The sequence below is a fragment of the Anser cygnoides genome, chromosome 1 (assembly GCF_040182565.1).
Source record: "Anser cygnoides isolate HZ-2024a breed goose chromosome 1, Taihu_goose_T2T_genome, whole genome shotgun sequence".
In the NCBI taxonomy this organism is placed as follows: Eukaryota; Metazoa; Chordata; class Aves; order Anseriformes; family Anatidae; genus Anser; species Anser cygnoides.
This window is the reverse complement of record NC_089873.1, coordinates 154,976,436-154,992,844: the sequence shown is the minus strand read 5'-3', so window position 1 is coordinate 154,992,844 and position 16,409 is coordinate 154,976,436. Positions and strand designations below refer to the sequence as shown.

The following is a 16,409-nucleotide window of genomic DNA, read 5'->3' as shown; positions in this document are numbered from 1 at the left end:
CAGTCTTCAGTGGACAAGAAAGCTTGGTCACTGCCTGTAGATAGGTGGTCCAGTGTCCATGCCTGACCTTCTTATGGGTCAGCCATGCAAGAAGACTACAGGAGTGGGCTGCTCTTGCTACATTATTTCTGGGATGAGGTTTTACCCTCCTGAAACTTTGTGGAACTTGCCTGGCTATAATCCGTGGACCGGGATTTTACGCTGTGAAAAGGGAGTGCTGGAGCGTTCTGCTTTCTGCAAAGGTTCTAGGGGAAAACGGAAAAATAGAGAGCGAGATAAAGCCAAACCAGTCTTCACATTTTGACAAAATGATGACTTCATGCTTTCATGCTTACTTCTGCAGCTTTCTTCCCCTCCCTGTCCCAGCCATGGGATTCCAAAGATGGGATTGACATACTTGAATGGTGGAGCATTTCAGATATCCATGCACCTTCATCTACACAAAATTTCATAGAAGAGTTACTAGCAGCTGAAGCTGCTATAACTTCACAAGTTACAATACTTTTTTTCTTTCTTTTTTTTTTTTCTTTTCCCCATGGACTTCCCTATTGTGGCAGTATTTTATTTTATTTTATTATTATTTTTTTTTTAATTGAACCTGTCTGGGAATGATTCTGGCCTATATTTCACTAGGTTTAATTCTCAAGAATTTACAGGTAGTGGTGAAAATGTGAACAGCATTCTCCACTTAAAATTCATGACATAAGACATTCAGAATTTCTGGTAGCAAGCAGTTGAGGTGAAACAATAGGGGCTGCAAGAACTTCTGCATCTTGAAAAGCAGAACCATGCTGGGAAAACACACAGTGTTTCACTCACAATTTTATCTATAGTCTTATGGAATTATTTAAGGTACTTATCAGCAGGTTTTCTGGGTTTGGGATTTTTTTTTAATTTGTTTTGTGTAGTCTGGTAGATGTTGTCTGACTGGTAATGTAGTCATGCCACTGCTTGAAAAAATTGCAAAAAAGATGGGCCAAGTGACAACCTTTACATTTTCTGTAACAAATAGTCTCCAGCTTTACTTTCAACAAATAAAGGTAATATATATGGTAGTTGAAGATAAATGTGTTTGGGAAACTTTAATACGTTATTTCCTTTGCCAGTGAATATTCATTTTGACTTGACACATTGTTTTTTTTAAATTGTAAGCAAAGCGAAAAATTGCTTTTGCTCTGTTTCAGTTTCTTTGTTTTGATACCATTTCCTCTCTGCAGCTGCTCCCATCAAGCAGCTTGGAGAGCCCAAGGTACCAGAAGATTTGTGAAAAATTTTCCGAGATCTTGTTATTGTTTAATAACGTCCGTGTCAGTTTAGAGCCTCTTTCAATAATATATATTTTATATTTGGCTGAGCTGCTTTATCCTCCTTCACGTAAAGGTTATTATCACTTTTATCTGAAAGTGCTCATCCACTGCAGGCTTAATGCAAAGCTGATTGTAACCCTACTGCATCTTACAATGAATAGATCATTGATACTCAGCTAAGTGGAAATAATTTTCTATGGCAAAGCAGAAGAATTTAAAGTCATATCACACTAACCTCTGGTAATTTTCTGGGATTTACAGATTAAAATGATTGTTTGTGAAATGGCTGTGGTATAGCATACACTTAAGGTAGAGTAGGAAAATCGAACGCATTTTGTATGATTGTGTACACTTGTCTATTTTTACATGCAGACACAAGCATTTTGTTTGTATATACATAGTGTATACAGTATAACATACTCCAACCTGTGTGTAAAAATACATATAATATTTATGTGAAACTCACGCCCATTTGGCAGCTTTGAGAGTACAAACATTTTCTGACGTGATTTTTTTTTCAGAGTAGGTTTAGCGTGTTACTTTCTCATCAGGAAAAAGCTTTATACTTTTAACTTGTGTTATGCTAATTAAGGTAGCCCGAAGCTCTAGCAGTTGAATGAATGAGAAGAGTATCAGTTATGTGTATAAGATCACGTAATTGGTACGAACGATGTAATTTTACTGTATTCACAGGTGAACATACAGTGTTGTTTTGTCTTTTTTCAAGTGGTAGACTTCCTGTGCTTTTTCTGTAAACCTCTTAGTAAATAATTTACAATTTATTAGGAAAACAATGGCAATGCATATAATTAGCTATTCTCTTTTGTTACCTCTATTTGATTACTTTCCTGCTATCACATGCAATATGAAACCATCTATTATGAGGTATAGAATATGTAAATATCTAACTTAACAAGAGTAACTGGAGACTGGTCCTTTTTCTAAAGAGGTGGAAAATAAAAGAATAATTGTTAACCGTGTCCTTTCATTTTCTTGAAAACATCAATTACATTTACAAATCCCAGAAACACAAGCCCACCAGTGGAACAGAAATAACTCCTTTCAATATGCTTCAAAAAAATCTAATCACATCTAACAGCTGAAATTTATTTACAACTGTAATTTGAAACATTAATTATGATAATGTGCTGACTTCTTTTGTAATGTGTTTCTCAAAAGCCTGGCAGTTCTCTTTTTGGTCTTGGTGTAACGTATGTTTTGTGACTTGGAGAATTTCTCTACCTTTCTTTCTTATTTTTTTTTTTTTTTAAAAAAGATACCCAGAAGGAAAATTTCGTTTCCTCCTCTGTATTTGTTGACTGTTTTCCTCCCCTTCCCCATTTTTTTCCCCTTTACTGTCTGTTATTTCAAGAGATGGATTTTAGTTCTTACACTGACTCTTGATGCTACTGATGACTGAATGTAGTGTCTCTCTTTTGGACACAGTAAACAGCAGTGAGGATTCACTATACTGTAATACCAGTGCACTTCAGCAGTGTCAGACCAGGAAAAAGGCTGTTTATATCTTTGTCTTGTCTTGTGACCATAGTTTTAGAAGGTGCCTTCTTGATTTTATATACATATATATGATTTTTATATATATATATATATATATGGTTTTATATATCTAGTCCACAGGTTGCTAAATTGGCTTGCTAGCTTGTTTAGCTGGAAGTAAAGACAATTTGTATGAGGAAATACTTTTTGATTCTTAGTTGTGAAAAATAAGTCAAGTTGTCAAGATACCTGGCTTTACTTTGAAAGCCTTTAAAGAGAATGACAAAAGGGCTCTATTTTTCATTTCATTTTTGCTTTGTTTCATTTTGTTTTTTAATTTGTGTTTTTATGTGTGATGGGGAGATTAGCCAAAAAATGGAATTTTTATTAGGACATGAAAAGGTCTCTAATGACCCTTGAAAGTGGACAAAAGAGTAGCACAATAAGTGACAGAACTCTAACGAGGGTGGAGGGCATTCCAGGAAAAAAAGAAATTAAATCCTTTAATTTTTTTCGGCTTGCCATTTTCTGACAGCTTATCAAGTGGTTGGGACTTGTTTGTTTTGGCATGCGGTTCATTCATTGTAGGCAGCCGGTACTTTGTTCTTCTTTGTGGTTTCCAAAACCTGATTGTGTTTATCCTAGACTGTGGGAAAAGTGTATATTCCTGTTTCCTTTATAAAAGTAAACGTCAGGTTTTGTATGAAATTTTATTTCCCATATTTTCCATTCCATTAATCATTATTGTTGAAATATGTCAGGCTTTGGCACATCATCTTTTGTTTTCATATGATTGTACAGATTGCAGTGTCAGTGTGTGACCTGTTAAGTCAAAAAGTACTCGTGTTTGGGCCATAGGAATTATTACTTCATAAAGTGTAGTTGAGGAACACGCACTATTATTAAAAAGGGACCGGCATTTAATTTATGGCTATTAAACTTACTCAGGGGGTTATCTAGCTGTTGTTGTAGAGCGTTTTTTCACTTAGTCAAGAGGAGACAAGACTAATGGCTCTTCACATACCTGAAAGGTAGCCGTAAAAGGAAAGGGAATAATCTGTGTTTCCTGTCTGTGATGAAGAAGAGGAGTAATAATGTGCTGCAGTTGCAGCACAGGATATTTTTAATCAGATATTAGGAAAAAACTTCCTCAGAATAAGGATGCTGAGAACTCTGATGAACTGCATAGGGAGACTGTGGAATCTCTGCAATTGAAAGATTTTGAGGGTGGGTTAGACATATCTAAGTGATGTCTGCTTGGTTCTGCCTGGGGTACCAGACTAGAGAGGATCTCTAAAGCAGATTTGCAGCCCTGTTGCTAGGATTCATGGCCTTTGAAATGCTGAAGATCTCAGTGCAGCTCTCTGTTTGCATTTTATACTCACCTTCTCGATCTGTATTAGTATGTATGCATGTTGTCGTGTAAGTATTATGTCTGCATTTCATGACTAGGGCCCTGATTTGGGGTCTATATATGCAGTAATTTAATAGCAGTAAGAAAAAGAAAAAACTTTTTGCACTGAAGAAAGAGACAACTCACAAGAAAAAAATTCTTTCTGCGTTTGACATGTTTAGATTCTGGGTAACATTGTGTTGAATCAATAACATTTTCTTTTGCATTGTCTTGTGGCTTACTGACAATATAATATTTGAAGACTGTTTCATAACCTCTCTCAACTCAAGAAGTGCAGTAGGTAACCAGATGTTTCTTTTTTTTTTTTTCTTTTTTGAAGTAGGATCATTGGATGTTTGAATTTTAAAAAGAGATATAAAAGTTTCTCATTCGGAGAAAATGAAATTAATATTACGTGTGAGCAACAGGAATACAGAATCAGACACTTAGAGATGGCAAAAGCCTCTTTATTCATAACATTCATCTTTCTGCAAGCCCAAGATTGTTCTGCATTGTACTTGGTCATACTTGTTTTCATTGTTCTTCAACGTAAATTTTATTGAGTTGACTGAAACAAAACCAAAATCTGAGTTAAGTACGAATTAGACTTCTGGTACTGAAAGTCTTGAAGGAAATGCCTGCTTTATCTATTTTATGTGTAGTTTTGTGTACTCAGTTTTGATTACAGTGATGAGACACAAAGAAAATAGAATTGTTTCAAATTTCTGAGAAGCTTCTAATCAGTTTTTAAATCTTTTTTTTTTTTTTTTTTCCAGCGTCTTTCTCGGAATGCCTCTGGAAATACAAGCATTCAGTTTCTAGGCACAGTGGTAAGTACGTGTAACTATTGTCAAGAGTTATCTTGATAGAAGAATATAATGTAAACAGAAAACAGGTAAATGATACTGGCAGCACATTCAAGCATGCGTTTGTGAAGGTTAGGATTGTGCAAATATTTTGAGCTTAACAGCTGAATTTAGGCAAATTTTTAAAGATAACTTCCAAAGCACAGTGCACAGTATCTGCACTACACATTTAAATTGATTCAAGTCTGCGTCTGTTTCATTTACGAGGGTTTTAAAAGTGACTGGGTGTAAACTAGTAAGCTTATTGCAAGATACTCAGGTTTGATCCATGTTAGAATCAAAACCACTCTTCCCCAGCACCTCAGCATTCTGATATATGTTGCTTCACCATAGCATGTACTCTCACATCCCGAAGGCATGTCAGTAACTCTCTTATAAAAAGACTGCTTAATGATGCAAAGTGCTTTTTTTCACTCAAATTAAATATGCTCCCAGATTTTGTTTGCCGGGGAGGAGTACATTTAAAATCCCAATCAGATTTTACACCATTTCACAGAAATTACTCAGTAAAACAGATTTTTCATGTGCTGTTAATCTGAGTTAAGTGTTAGGTGATGGGCACTTATAAACGTGTGTGATTGAAGCAGCATCCACTTCCGTGATTGGCATGATTAAAATGCTGTCATTGAATTTTTCCAAGTTCCTTATGCACCTGAAAATGAAATAAAATTGAAATATCCTCTACATTAAGTTGTCCTAATTGCTGTCGACAGGTTTCTCAGTAGTGACACTAACAGTGGAAAGTCCAGGAATGAAATTTTCCTTTTAGAATTTAGTCCTGACATCTTCATGCACTTTAGGTTTTAGACAAAGATACATTAAGATTGCATACGATAATGCTTTCATTCCACTTACGATTAGTTCTTCTACAAATCCTATGAAGACATTTTTGAGGAGGTATAATATGATAAGATTAAACTTAAAAGAATACCTGTAGACTTGCATGGTTTCTAGAGATGAAGTCTGCTCCTAATATTTTTTGCTTTTTTGTCTATCTGTATATGTGCACATACACATGTTTATGTCTTATTCAATATCAAGCAAATAAATAAAACATAAAATACAGTTTTTCTCTGCAACATTGTTTTTGCAGTGATGTTTCAGCTCTGGAGTTGCATCCTGCATATGCAAGATCGCTGCTAGCTGACTGATCTGATAGTCTTGGGTGAAAACAAACACAATTACTCCAAGTAGATAAGATACAAATATTAATGCAACTTCATAACATAATATTGAAAAGATTTTAACTGAACCCCAAATGTGCTGTAGCACTGGGAAAGTGACATTAAAAATTAAATTTGTTAAGTGAGATGTGAAAACATTTTGTATTCATATGTTAGAGGTGCCCTGGAGTTCTACCTACAGACTATAACTGTTGTGCTGGGCCTCGTGAAACAAGATAAAAAAGACAAAAGAGGGTACAGTTTTGATTTGGTTTTGACTTTAAAAAATTGATGATGAAACGGCTAATAGATTATAATATATATCAAATCTTACTGACAAGCTCATGTTGTGTTTACTGGATCCTTGTTATTTTGGGAAATCAAGTGTATGATTATAACTAAAATTCTCCGGAGGACTAAAAAGAAAACCCTATAGTACTCTCTCCCCCATTTTGATTTAGTATAAATTATGTGTGTGTCCTGCTGATCAAACCCAGGGAGAGAACTTCAGTGAGCAGGGTAGAGATGCAGTAATTAAGTCTGTTTCCCAGAGTTTGCTCTATTACCAGATTTCCCACATTTCCCAAGACAGAGTCTGCACTTGTGACTATCAGTTCTTCTAGCTTACTATCCTTTTCCTTCTCCTTCCCCTTAAGTTAGTTTCCTTTATTTAATGTGTCCTTTGCTCCTTTGACATCCTTGTGCTCTTCTGATTTCAACTTAATGCCCTCAGCTTTTGTAAAGAGTGGGAAGGTTTTTTCCTTACAGTGATATCCTCTATAGACTGTCTACATGTATAGGTCTACAGTCTATGTGTGTGCACATGCACAAATGTAGATGTTTAATCAAATGAAGGAATATCATGAATGAAGGTTCTAGAAATGCATTTTGGGTTCTCAATTACATACTTCTTATTAAGCGTTTACTGACATAAAAATACAATCAAGATAGTAAGTGAAAAGAATATTTAGCAGCAAGAAACTGATTTCTCATTATTACTGTAATGTATTATTATCAACATAGTAAACCATTTAAAAAATTATTCTGCTTTTTTTTTTTTCATAGTGGAAAGCATTAGGTATAGCTGTGAGCATTCTGTGTTACTTTTGACAGGCAAATTTTGATGGCACTTCAGTGGTGGCAGACGGTGTGGTGCTATTTAGTGTACACACTGCTGGCCTGTCCATCAGCACGTATTTTTAGAACGTGCTGATTGGGAGCACGGCTCCTTGGCATGTCAAGAGGGCATCAGCTTAGATAAATGGTTTAACTTGATTTTTTGACATTGGACAATAGAAACAGTTCTGCTGCTGTTTTTTGATGAAACACAAACCTCTGCTTCAGGAAGCCAGCTGCCACTTTGAGGTGAAGTGAAAAGCATGCTTCTCTATTAGGAGCATCCTTGATATTTCATTTAGCTAAGCGAAGGACAGAGAAAGCTACATTGCAGCAGAAAGACAACAGTATAATACGAATTCTGCTGTGTAACGTACGGCAAACACAGACAGTAGGGCAAATGTTTCTATTAGTGTGGCAGCATATTTCTGTTGTTTTAAAGGAGAACAGGGAAAATGTTGCTTTTCCCTTAACTCGTACCTTTGAGTGCACGCTTAGCATCATTCAGGGGGGTCTAACACAATTTTGTTTTTCTGATCACAACTAGATTTTTTTGCTCTTTAAGTATTGTTCTGTCTTCAAATTAGAGTGGCATTAGATAGCTTACTTTCTGTGAATTGTTTTTTAGTAGAGGGTTATTTAACTTAGATATGATACAGGACTTGTGCTATTGAAAGACATGTGAGGGTGCTTCTGCCCAGAGAGCGAGCAACTTTTATATACTTCTAGCTGTAATAAATGGATGGAGACTAGGAAACTACACTGATGTGGTTTATTTTTCTTGAGATGGTAACATTTTGAGTCCTAACCTAGATTATTTCAGAACAGTTGATGTGTTATTGTCATGGCTGAGATTTTACCTGAGTTTTTACTCTTTGCTTGTCTTTGGTGGACATGATGCGATATCATGTGCTCATGGAGTCCTGCTATTCTGCCATTTTACCTAAAATTATTCAGGTAGTTTTATTTACTAATAGCATTATTGTTAACACCAAGAAATCTCATTGTGATATGTACTGTACAAAGAAAAAGGAAACAAGATAATCCACGCTTCAGATTAATGTCAAAAATCATACCCAAAAGACAGAATACCAGGAAACAGGGAGGTTTAAAGGTTGTCTCCCATTTGTAGGCAGCTCACAGAAGTAAATTTGTAACAAATATCTATAGAAAATTGATAAGATCTATACAAAAAGCTTCTGCAATTCAAAAGCCTTTAGGTTTGAGCAGTCCTTTCAGAGAACCATAGTCCCTCCTTCATCCCTCTTTCTAGTTAGCCTCCAATTTTGGATGTCTTGTCTCTTTGTTCCACTTTTTTTTTTTTTTTTTTCCCCTCTTAGAGGACTGATATCTGCTGGACCACTGATGGTCCCATTCTGATACTTGATTATTTACTTGATTACTCATGCCTCTATCAGCTGGACTTCAGCAACGAAATGCATCTGGGCAGACAGCCTTTAATGCAAAGAAAGCTTCAAGTATAGAGAGAACTGCAGGTGTCTGTGGAAGCAGTAAACTTATTCTAGAGTGTGTGTAATGGATTCTGTGTGGAATTTCAAATTAAGAAATGCTTTCTTTATGTTCAGATAGTGAGTGGCCTGGCTCCATCCCATCCATTACATCATGGGCTGAAGACCATGCTAGACAGCAATGTTCTGCTGGCCCAGTGATACGCTTCCCTTGAAAGAGACAGTCCCAGACTGTGAAAAATCCCCAGCTGCAGAGGAAGATTGCAACCCTCACTATCCTCTGCTCATCATTCGTGGAGTTTCTTTTCACCCTCTGTTCTCTAATGTCAGAACAGCAATGTAGAGAAAGAGTCACGTCTTTCCTTTGGGGGAATGATGGTGCAACATATGTGACAGATATTAGTCATTTTGCCTAATATGTTATCTGACAGTGCTCCTTCAGTGGTGAATGCAATATAGGAGCCCACGTAGAACAGAGTGGAATTATTCTGGCCTAAATATCATGCCTTTTTTAGGTGCTTCTGAGTTCCTTAGCGCCATTTTCTTGGTTCAGCCTTCTCACTGGAGGTTTTTCCATTGCTTCAGTCTCATCCCTGACTGAGTGCTTTTTGCTATGTTTGATTTACAAAACTGAACTTTTGCTGTGGGAGTGTATGCTGTCATGTGATTAATATCACCTTGTTAATATTGCGCTTGCCTTTTTGCAGACCCACTCAAAGTAGTTTAGTGATTTACCACCGCCACCACTACATCCGCAGACTCCAGGTGGAAAAAACTGAATTTTGGAAATTTAGTCTCTGTCAATCCCTGGCCATGCTTTTTAATATCGTTGGCATATATTCTAGTACAGTAGTGATCATTCAATGTTAATGACTTTTTGATTGTTCTTTAACTACTTCCAGATAAGTTGGCAGAAGGATGCTTCATAAACAATCAGGGTTATTAGTTATGCATGTTGTTCATGAAGTTGGTCAGAAATTGAGAGATTTATATTCAGGCATTCCTCAAAATTTTTGCCTTTGCTTCCTGGCTTATTGTATATTCATCATTTATGTATCAAAGGTAACCCTAGGGGCCACAGTTCAATTACTTCTCACTGCTGATTCCCTTTCCCATTCTCCCTGCTGCAATGACTTGTCTGCTGTTCCTTCAACAGCAAACTTCCAACTTTCCTGTCCTATTACTGAGGCTTACAAACTGTCCCGGAACTTTTCAGTCTGTATATAATCTCATCAGCTTCCAGACAGCTTCCTCCTTTTTTCTTTCTCCTTCCATTCTTACAAAGTCCAATTAAATGGCAATATAGATGGGAAGCTTGGACTGTATGAGTCTGATTTAGTTCACAATGACAGATGTTTAACAACGTGCTTCTTTCACCCTTACAAATCATTGCAGTTCTTAACAGATTTTCTTTCTTTCTGCTTTTCTTTCTGTGTGTGACACTTCAGAGACTTTATATACTGAAGATTTATGCAGACTTTCAAACATTGACTGAAAACCTGCAGAGGTTACAAAGATTATCGGTATTGGAATATGTAGAATATTAACAAAAAGAAAATAAATATAGTCCAGTAGGTGTTTATTTTGCAAGCCAATATCTTTTTTTTTTTTTAAAACAGTTTTCTTACTCTTCCCCTTTCATAAGCCTTAAGATCAGGGTCCTTGCTCATTTAAACGGAACTCTATGGTTGTGTAGATTTTTGTCTTTTCAGCTAGTTTCAGAGCCTCTCTGAACCACTGTGCTTCTAGTAGTAGAGCTTCTGCCAGAGGAATTACAACAGTGCAGAAGGTGTCACTAGGAAAAATGGTCAGCCGCTTCGGAAATGTTAACTTCTGCAAATTCCTTTTGAACACGGACAGTGAGAATCCTGAGTCTGGCTACAAACTTCTGCAGTATTCTGCAGAAAGGGGGCATTTCATGCAACACGGAGTTAGCTTCTGAAAATAATGATATTTGGACCCATCCATTAGGACTGGGAAGTGAGAATTGTTCCAGCTGATGTGATGTGGACGATGGTGTGCCACCATGCAGCTACATGTGCCCTTCTCATGTTCTACATCTGTATATTTGAAAGCATAAAGTATAGTGAATATATTAAAACTGTCTGTTGGGAGTGAACTCTTGAAAGCACCTGAGAAGTTTAGAAATACCAGTGTTACCAAAACACATGTCCTAAAATCACTTAGATTATTTTGGGGTTCTTGCTTAGGATTCCGTTGTAAGGAGAAATATGAAAGTGCTTGGAGCTCTTTCTGAATTTTGCTTTGACTTGAAACAAGTCAGAAGTTTGCACATATTTCAGTCACTTGGATCCTTCGAGCCTCAGTGTGGGTGCAGTCTGAGGTTTCAGAATGGGGCTAATGGGAACAACACCTCTTTCCTGCGAGTTAACAATCTTCCAAAATGAAAAAAGAGAAGCTTAGAAAATATTGGATACTGAGGTTGTTTAAGAGAAAGGAGAGACATACCAGATAGAGGACACATCTGTAGGAAATCAGGTTCCACAAGTTCCCCCAGAACAATTTCTTGTAGTCTTTGAGACCTTCTCAAGTGAGAGCTAACAGTGTCAAGGTAAAGCTGGAGCTGCTTACGTGCATGTTGGATGGCCAATGAAAACCTGCAGGCTGGCCAACTGGCTGCTGCCAAGTTGTCTTTTCCTCATCTGGAGGGTGGATTTAGGTCTCTTGTTTCCTCAACACAGCCACTGCTCTTTGGAAGGCTTGTGGAAAGTATAGTCATAATTCCTACTGTACTTACAGGCGGTTGGATTTATCTGCCTTTTCTTCAAATTTGGTTGAAGTTTATCAGCAGATTAAAATTATGTCTGTGGGTGCACATGGGATAATTACACAGAATGAGTTGGGGATGAAGATTGAGAGGCAGAAAATCTGGTCTGCGAGCCTTGCTGTCTTACAAAAGCGGACTAGAAATGGTCTATTGCGTTGGGGTCCTAAATGTTTTGCTTTTTATTTGTTCATTTTTAATCTTGGCCTTTTTTTTCTGTTTTCAATTAAAGCTTTAATTTGCAGAGAAAATGTGTGATAACATCATAAGTAGGTGAGAATTCCCTAGAATGTCCTTCGTATAAGTGGATTGTGCAGTGTGTGTGTTGACTGTATTATAGGAGTCTCTGCATATAATAAATTATGCCCCTTATCCCTCACGATATCCCTCGGAAACAAATGGAAAAATAAGAAATCCTGGTTTTCCATACATCATTTGACAAGTTTCTTTCTTAATCCTCTTGGTAATGCTTTAAGGACAAGGACTGAATGTAGTCGATTAGCCTGTTACTTCCTGGAACACAAGTTGACAGGTTACCCAAGTGTAACTCAAGTGATTTCCTTTGGTAGACAGATTTACCAGTGTTGAAAGAAATTATTAGTTGCTTTGTCTGGCTAAAGAAATATTTTGTTGTTGTTTTTTAAGCTGTATCAAGACTGTTACATCATAATGAAGATCTATCTTTTTTTTTTTTTTTTCCGAAGAAGATGTGTACTGCCAAATAATAAACATATGTGTAGCCCGTGTTTTTAAACAGCTTTTTGATGGCTGCAGCTTTGGCGTATACCCAAGAACTGTTTAGGAGGTATTAATTTATATGGCTTTGAAGCTTAACCAGGGATCTTAATGAAACAAAGGCATGATGAAGTTAGTAAAGCTAATTTAAGTCTCTGAATGTAAATTTTAAATTAAGTTTTTATTGATAATAAATATACTTTGTTTCTCATTAGTCTTCTAGGCTTCAGTGGTAATATCAGTAAAATAAACATGTTTTACAAAGATTTAACATTAAAAATGCTATTAATATGACCCTTGGTACACCAGCACAATTAGATTTCAAAGTGAGCATTTAGGATGTAACAGCGATTAATGACAACCATCGAAAACAATTTTGAACTCCATCAGTTTAACTCAGGAGGGTAAAGTTAATATGATAATTTATCTAGTTGAATTGTATCAGCTTAGCAGGAAAGTATGCAAATATGTGACCCTTACCTAGAATCTAAATGGATGCTGTGCTGATAGATTTATCAGTTCCATTAAAGAACTTTAGGGAACTTTGGAATTTCAGCAATTGTTCCCTCGGAGGCTGAAAACCAAACCTGATCTCATACTGGGACCATTCTGGTCTGCATATTTCCATAATTTGCCTTTGCTACTAATATGACAGCAAGACGCAAATAACTGTTTCTAATAATATCAAATGGAGTTGTGGAGGACAGCATTTTAATGTAGTAAAAGACCTCCCTGTGGGGTTGTTATTGCCACTATAGAACAGCAGTTACACAGTTGCAACAATAGTCTCTTAATTGATTCGTTTAATTAGCAAGAGATGAAGCTTGTGCTGCATCTTGTCATCTGTTATCATGGGGGCGGCTACAGAGAGAATCTCTGTGTTTGTCACTCTTTACATGAGGGTTTAAGGAGCCTAAAAGGAAACTTCCAAACGCATTTCAGCTAGAGAGGTGAGCTTTAGTCAGAGTGTTTTGTGGGTGTGCTTCCACTTAAACCGTCGATGTGTGGACGTGTCTGGTTCAAGTCACGAACCACTGGTGTGGTCTCCAGAGTAGAATTTATGACAAAGCATTGTTTTACTGGGGGAAAATCTTAATCCAGATATGCTTGGCATTTCTAACCTAAATATGCAAATCTAAGTATTATAGGAATGGTGGATTATTTGGGGCATCAGTATTGTAACAGTTGACTAGATTTACTTGGAAGAAATAGGGTCAGATTAGTGAAACTGGCCATCTGGCTTGGGATTGTTTTTTAGTGGCATTTTTGTTTCCAGACAAGATAAACAATGAGTTACAAGACCACATGGTCCATGGTAGGAAGCATGTGTAAAAGAGAGACATTCTTTGCAGTTGGTTTTCCCTGGAGTAGTTATGCATACAGACACAGTGCTGTGCTTGCTTCTGGGAAATGAAGTCATTTTTCATTCAGAGCTATTTTATTTAAGCTTTGAGGGTATGTAAACAAATGCATTTTAAAGGTACATAAGTATATTGGAGCGTTGATTTCATTTTTCTCCTCTCCTTGGCTTAGTTTTGTCTTCTGTTCAAGGTTATTCTTCCTTATGGAAGGGAATATTTCTAGAGGAGGACAAACTTCTTGTTAAATGCTAATTAAGAAAACGAAGGTTACATTGGCATACTTCCATTGTCATAGAACTGACCTAAAATAAAGGATCTCAGATTAGTCTGAAATAAATTAGAGGGGGAAGCAAGTAATTCTGTGCACATGGAACACTTGAGATGTCTACTCCTGCTCTGTTTTTTAAATGCTCGTGCTTCTGTTTTGTTTCTGTTGTTTGGTTGGTTGGTTTTCTTTTTCCACTTGTATGTTGTAGTATTGGAGATGTCATCATAATTTTGGAGTATGCTGGTGCTGTCAATCCACTTAGCAAAGGGACAACATGCTGTTAGAGAAGGCTTCTTTTTTAGGACAATTTAAACAAAGATTTAGCCCACTTATCACCAAAGATCCCATGGTAATTTCCGCAAGGTTCCGAGATTGCTTCATGTTCTGAGAGTCTTGGCCAAAGTCCACTTTGTGTAATTGCCTTCTGTCTACATAAATCCCTAATGTAATTTTAGATGTGTTTTGGTATTTTTCACTTCCTGTCCTAAATAGTGAAAATATTGCCACACACTGCTTGTAATTACTGTGGGTTGCATCCTAAGTTCAAATAAAGAGATTCCTGTAAATTGCTTTAGCAAATTTTGTTCTCCCATTGCTAAAGCACTAGAATACATGACAAAAGATGAGTAAACAGTAGGGTATGCAATCAAGTTCACAAACCAATGTAATAACTAATTTTTTTACTTCTCCGTTCTGTTGCGTTTTGGCCATCTATGAGCTAAAATATTTCTGCTGATAGGACCATCACTGAGGGAAATGGCCAACTTTGAGACTATGTCAGAGGTCAAACTTAACACGCTGCAATATACTTTGAAGCAGGTAGGAAGCCAGTATGGGGCTTTAAGTGCTGTCATCATGCACTGAGCTGTCTTTTCCTTGTGTTCTACACTTCATTGTTCACACAGCTGAAACTCTTGCCTTTTGTATCTTAACTAAAACTGGTTTCAGTTCCTCTTTCCGGATGCCTGTCATGGAATCCAGAATGTGTGTTCAACCATGCTGTCTTTAAAATTATCTGCTTCTGTTATTCTGTGTTGTCTCTTTTGACAGGATTTATTGCCTTATACATGAAGTTCAGTCCTCCTGTCACAAAGGCTTATAGTACTTTATTTTACGCAATGCCAAATCTTCTTCATGATATTTCATTTGTTCTTTCTAGTCATCCTTTCTATGACTTTTCCATACCTATCTTCTCCATCTGATCTCAGATTGCTTCTCTTGTGTATTCCCTGTGTCAAGGTTTTTAGGAATGCTTTTTTTTTCCTAGAAATATATGGGTTGAGAAGAGGGGTATTACTATTAATCTGACATTAACTCTCATGTTGTTGTGTAAGTAGCATTTAGAACTATGAGGGCAAGAATAAACTAGAGAAAACTAGAGTACTGTTAACTCCAGTACTGTGCATTAGCACAGTACTGTGCATTAGCACAGTACTGGAGTTAACATCTCTTCTGATGGAACACCAGAAACTCATGTTGCTTGTAAAACAAAAGTCTTTCCTTTGCCCCTGTTGTGTGTCTTACAGTATATGGGTACAGTTTAGTCATTGCTCGTAAAATAGAGTATTAGCTTTCAATAGATATTTTGAAGCTCTGCTTTTTTTTTCCATTTACATTTATATACAAGTAACAGGGGAACTGAATTTACTGAGCAGGAACAGACAGTTTATTTCAATTTTTATGGAACTAAAGTTTCACAGAAGTTCCTTGTCAAGTACATTGAAAACTACATTAACAATGTTTTAAGAGAAATCTCATGCATCTCTGCTTTTCTGAAAGACAGCAATCCACACTGCTTGTACAAATAGGCAGTCTTCATCTTCATTTCATTCATGCCATTTGATATTTATAGCCCTTGCCCATAGTAAGGCGAAGGAAGGTGAAGGGCAGAGCAGTTGTAGTAGGAAGTATCATGCTCGTGTGACCATCTCCCAAACTCCAGTCTTACGTCTTGGAGAGATGCCATGTTGGCAGGGTGCGCAGGAAGTATTAGCATAGCAAATTGTGTTATGAGCAGCAGAACCACAACAAGCTTCTTCCTGCATCTGATGATAATTGTTTGATTGGGGGGGAGGGAGGGAGAAAAGGGAGGTCAGGGCAATGCGGATGAAAAGGAAAGGCCCGCGCTATTGTAAGAACAGCGAAAACAAACTGCCCCTGTGCCAAAGAGCTTCAGCGTACACGGCACAACAAAGCTGAATGGGACACGGGAATATTCCATCGTGCCCAAAAGGCTTGTTTGGTAGGAAAGATGTGGTGATCTCCTGTGTTTCCACTGTTACCTCCTCCTCCTCCCTACTTTAGAGAAATTTCTCCTGAAGTGCCCTCAGAACCATCTCTCGCTCTGCTTTCTTTGATGTCAGTCTTCATATGAGGAAAAACAAAGATGTTTGAGTTTTAAAATACTTATGTTAGCGTTCTGTTACAAGTCTTTGGGTGTTCCTTATTT

General features: G+C 37.0%; 1 protein-coding gene across 2 annotated transcripts in view; it reads left to right on the top strand.

Moving 5' to 3' along the window:
- The window catches only part of PCCA (propionyl-CoA carboxylase subunit alpha), a 286,917-nt gene that overhangs the window by 222,172 nt on the left and 48,336 nt on the right, over window positions 1-16,409 (top strand). For both annotated transcript variants that reach the window (XM_048072682.2, XM_066986247.1), the window contains exon 21: window positions 4,974-5,027. In XM_048072682.2, the coding sequence (XP_047928639.2) occupies window positions 4,974-5,027 (54 nt within the window). The remainder of the gene's footprint in view (window positions 1-4,973; window positions 5,028-16,409) is intronic.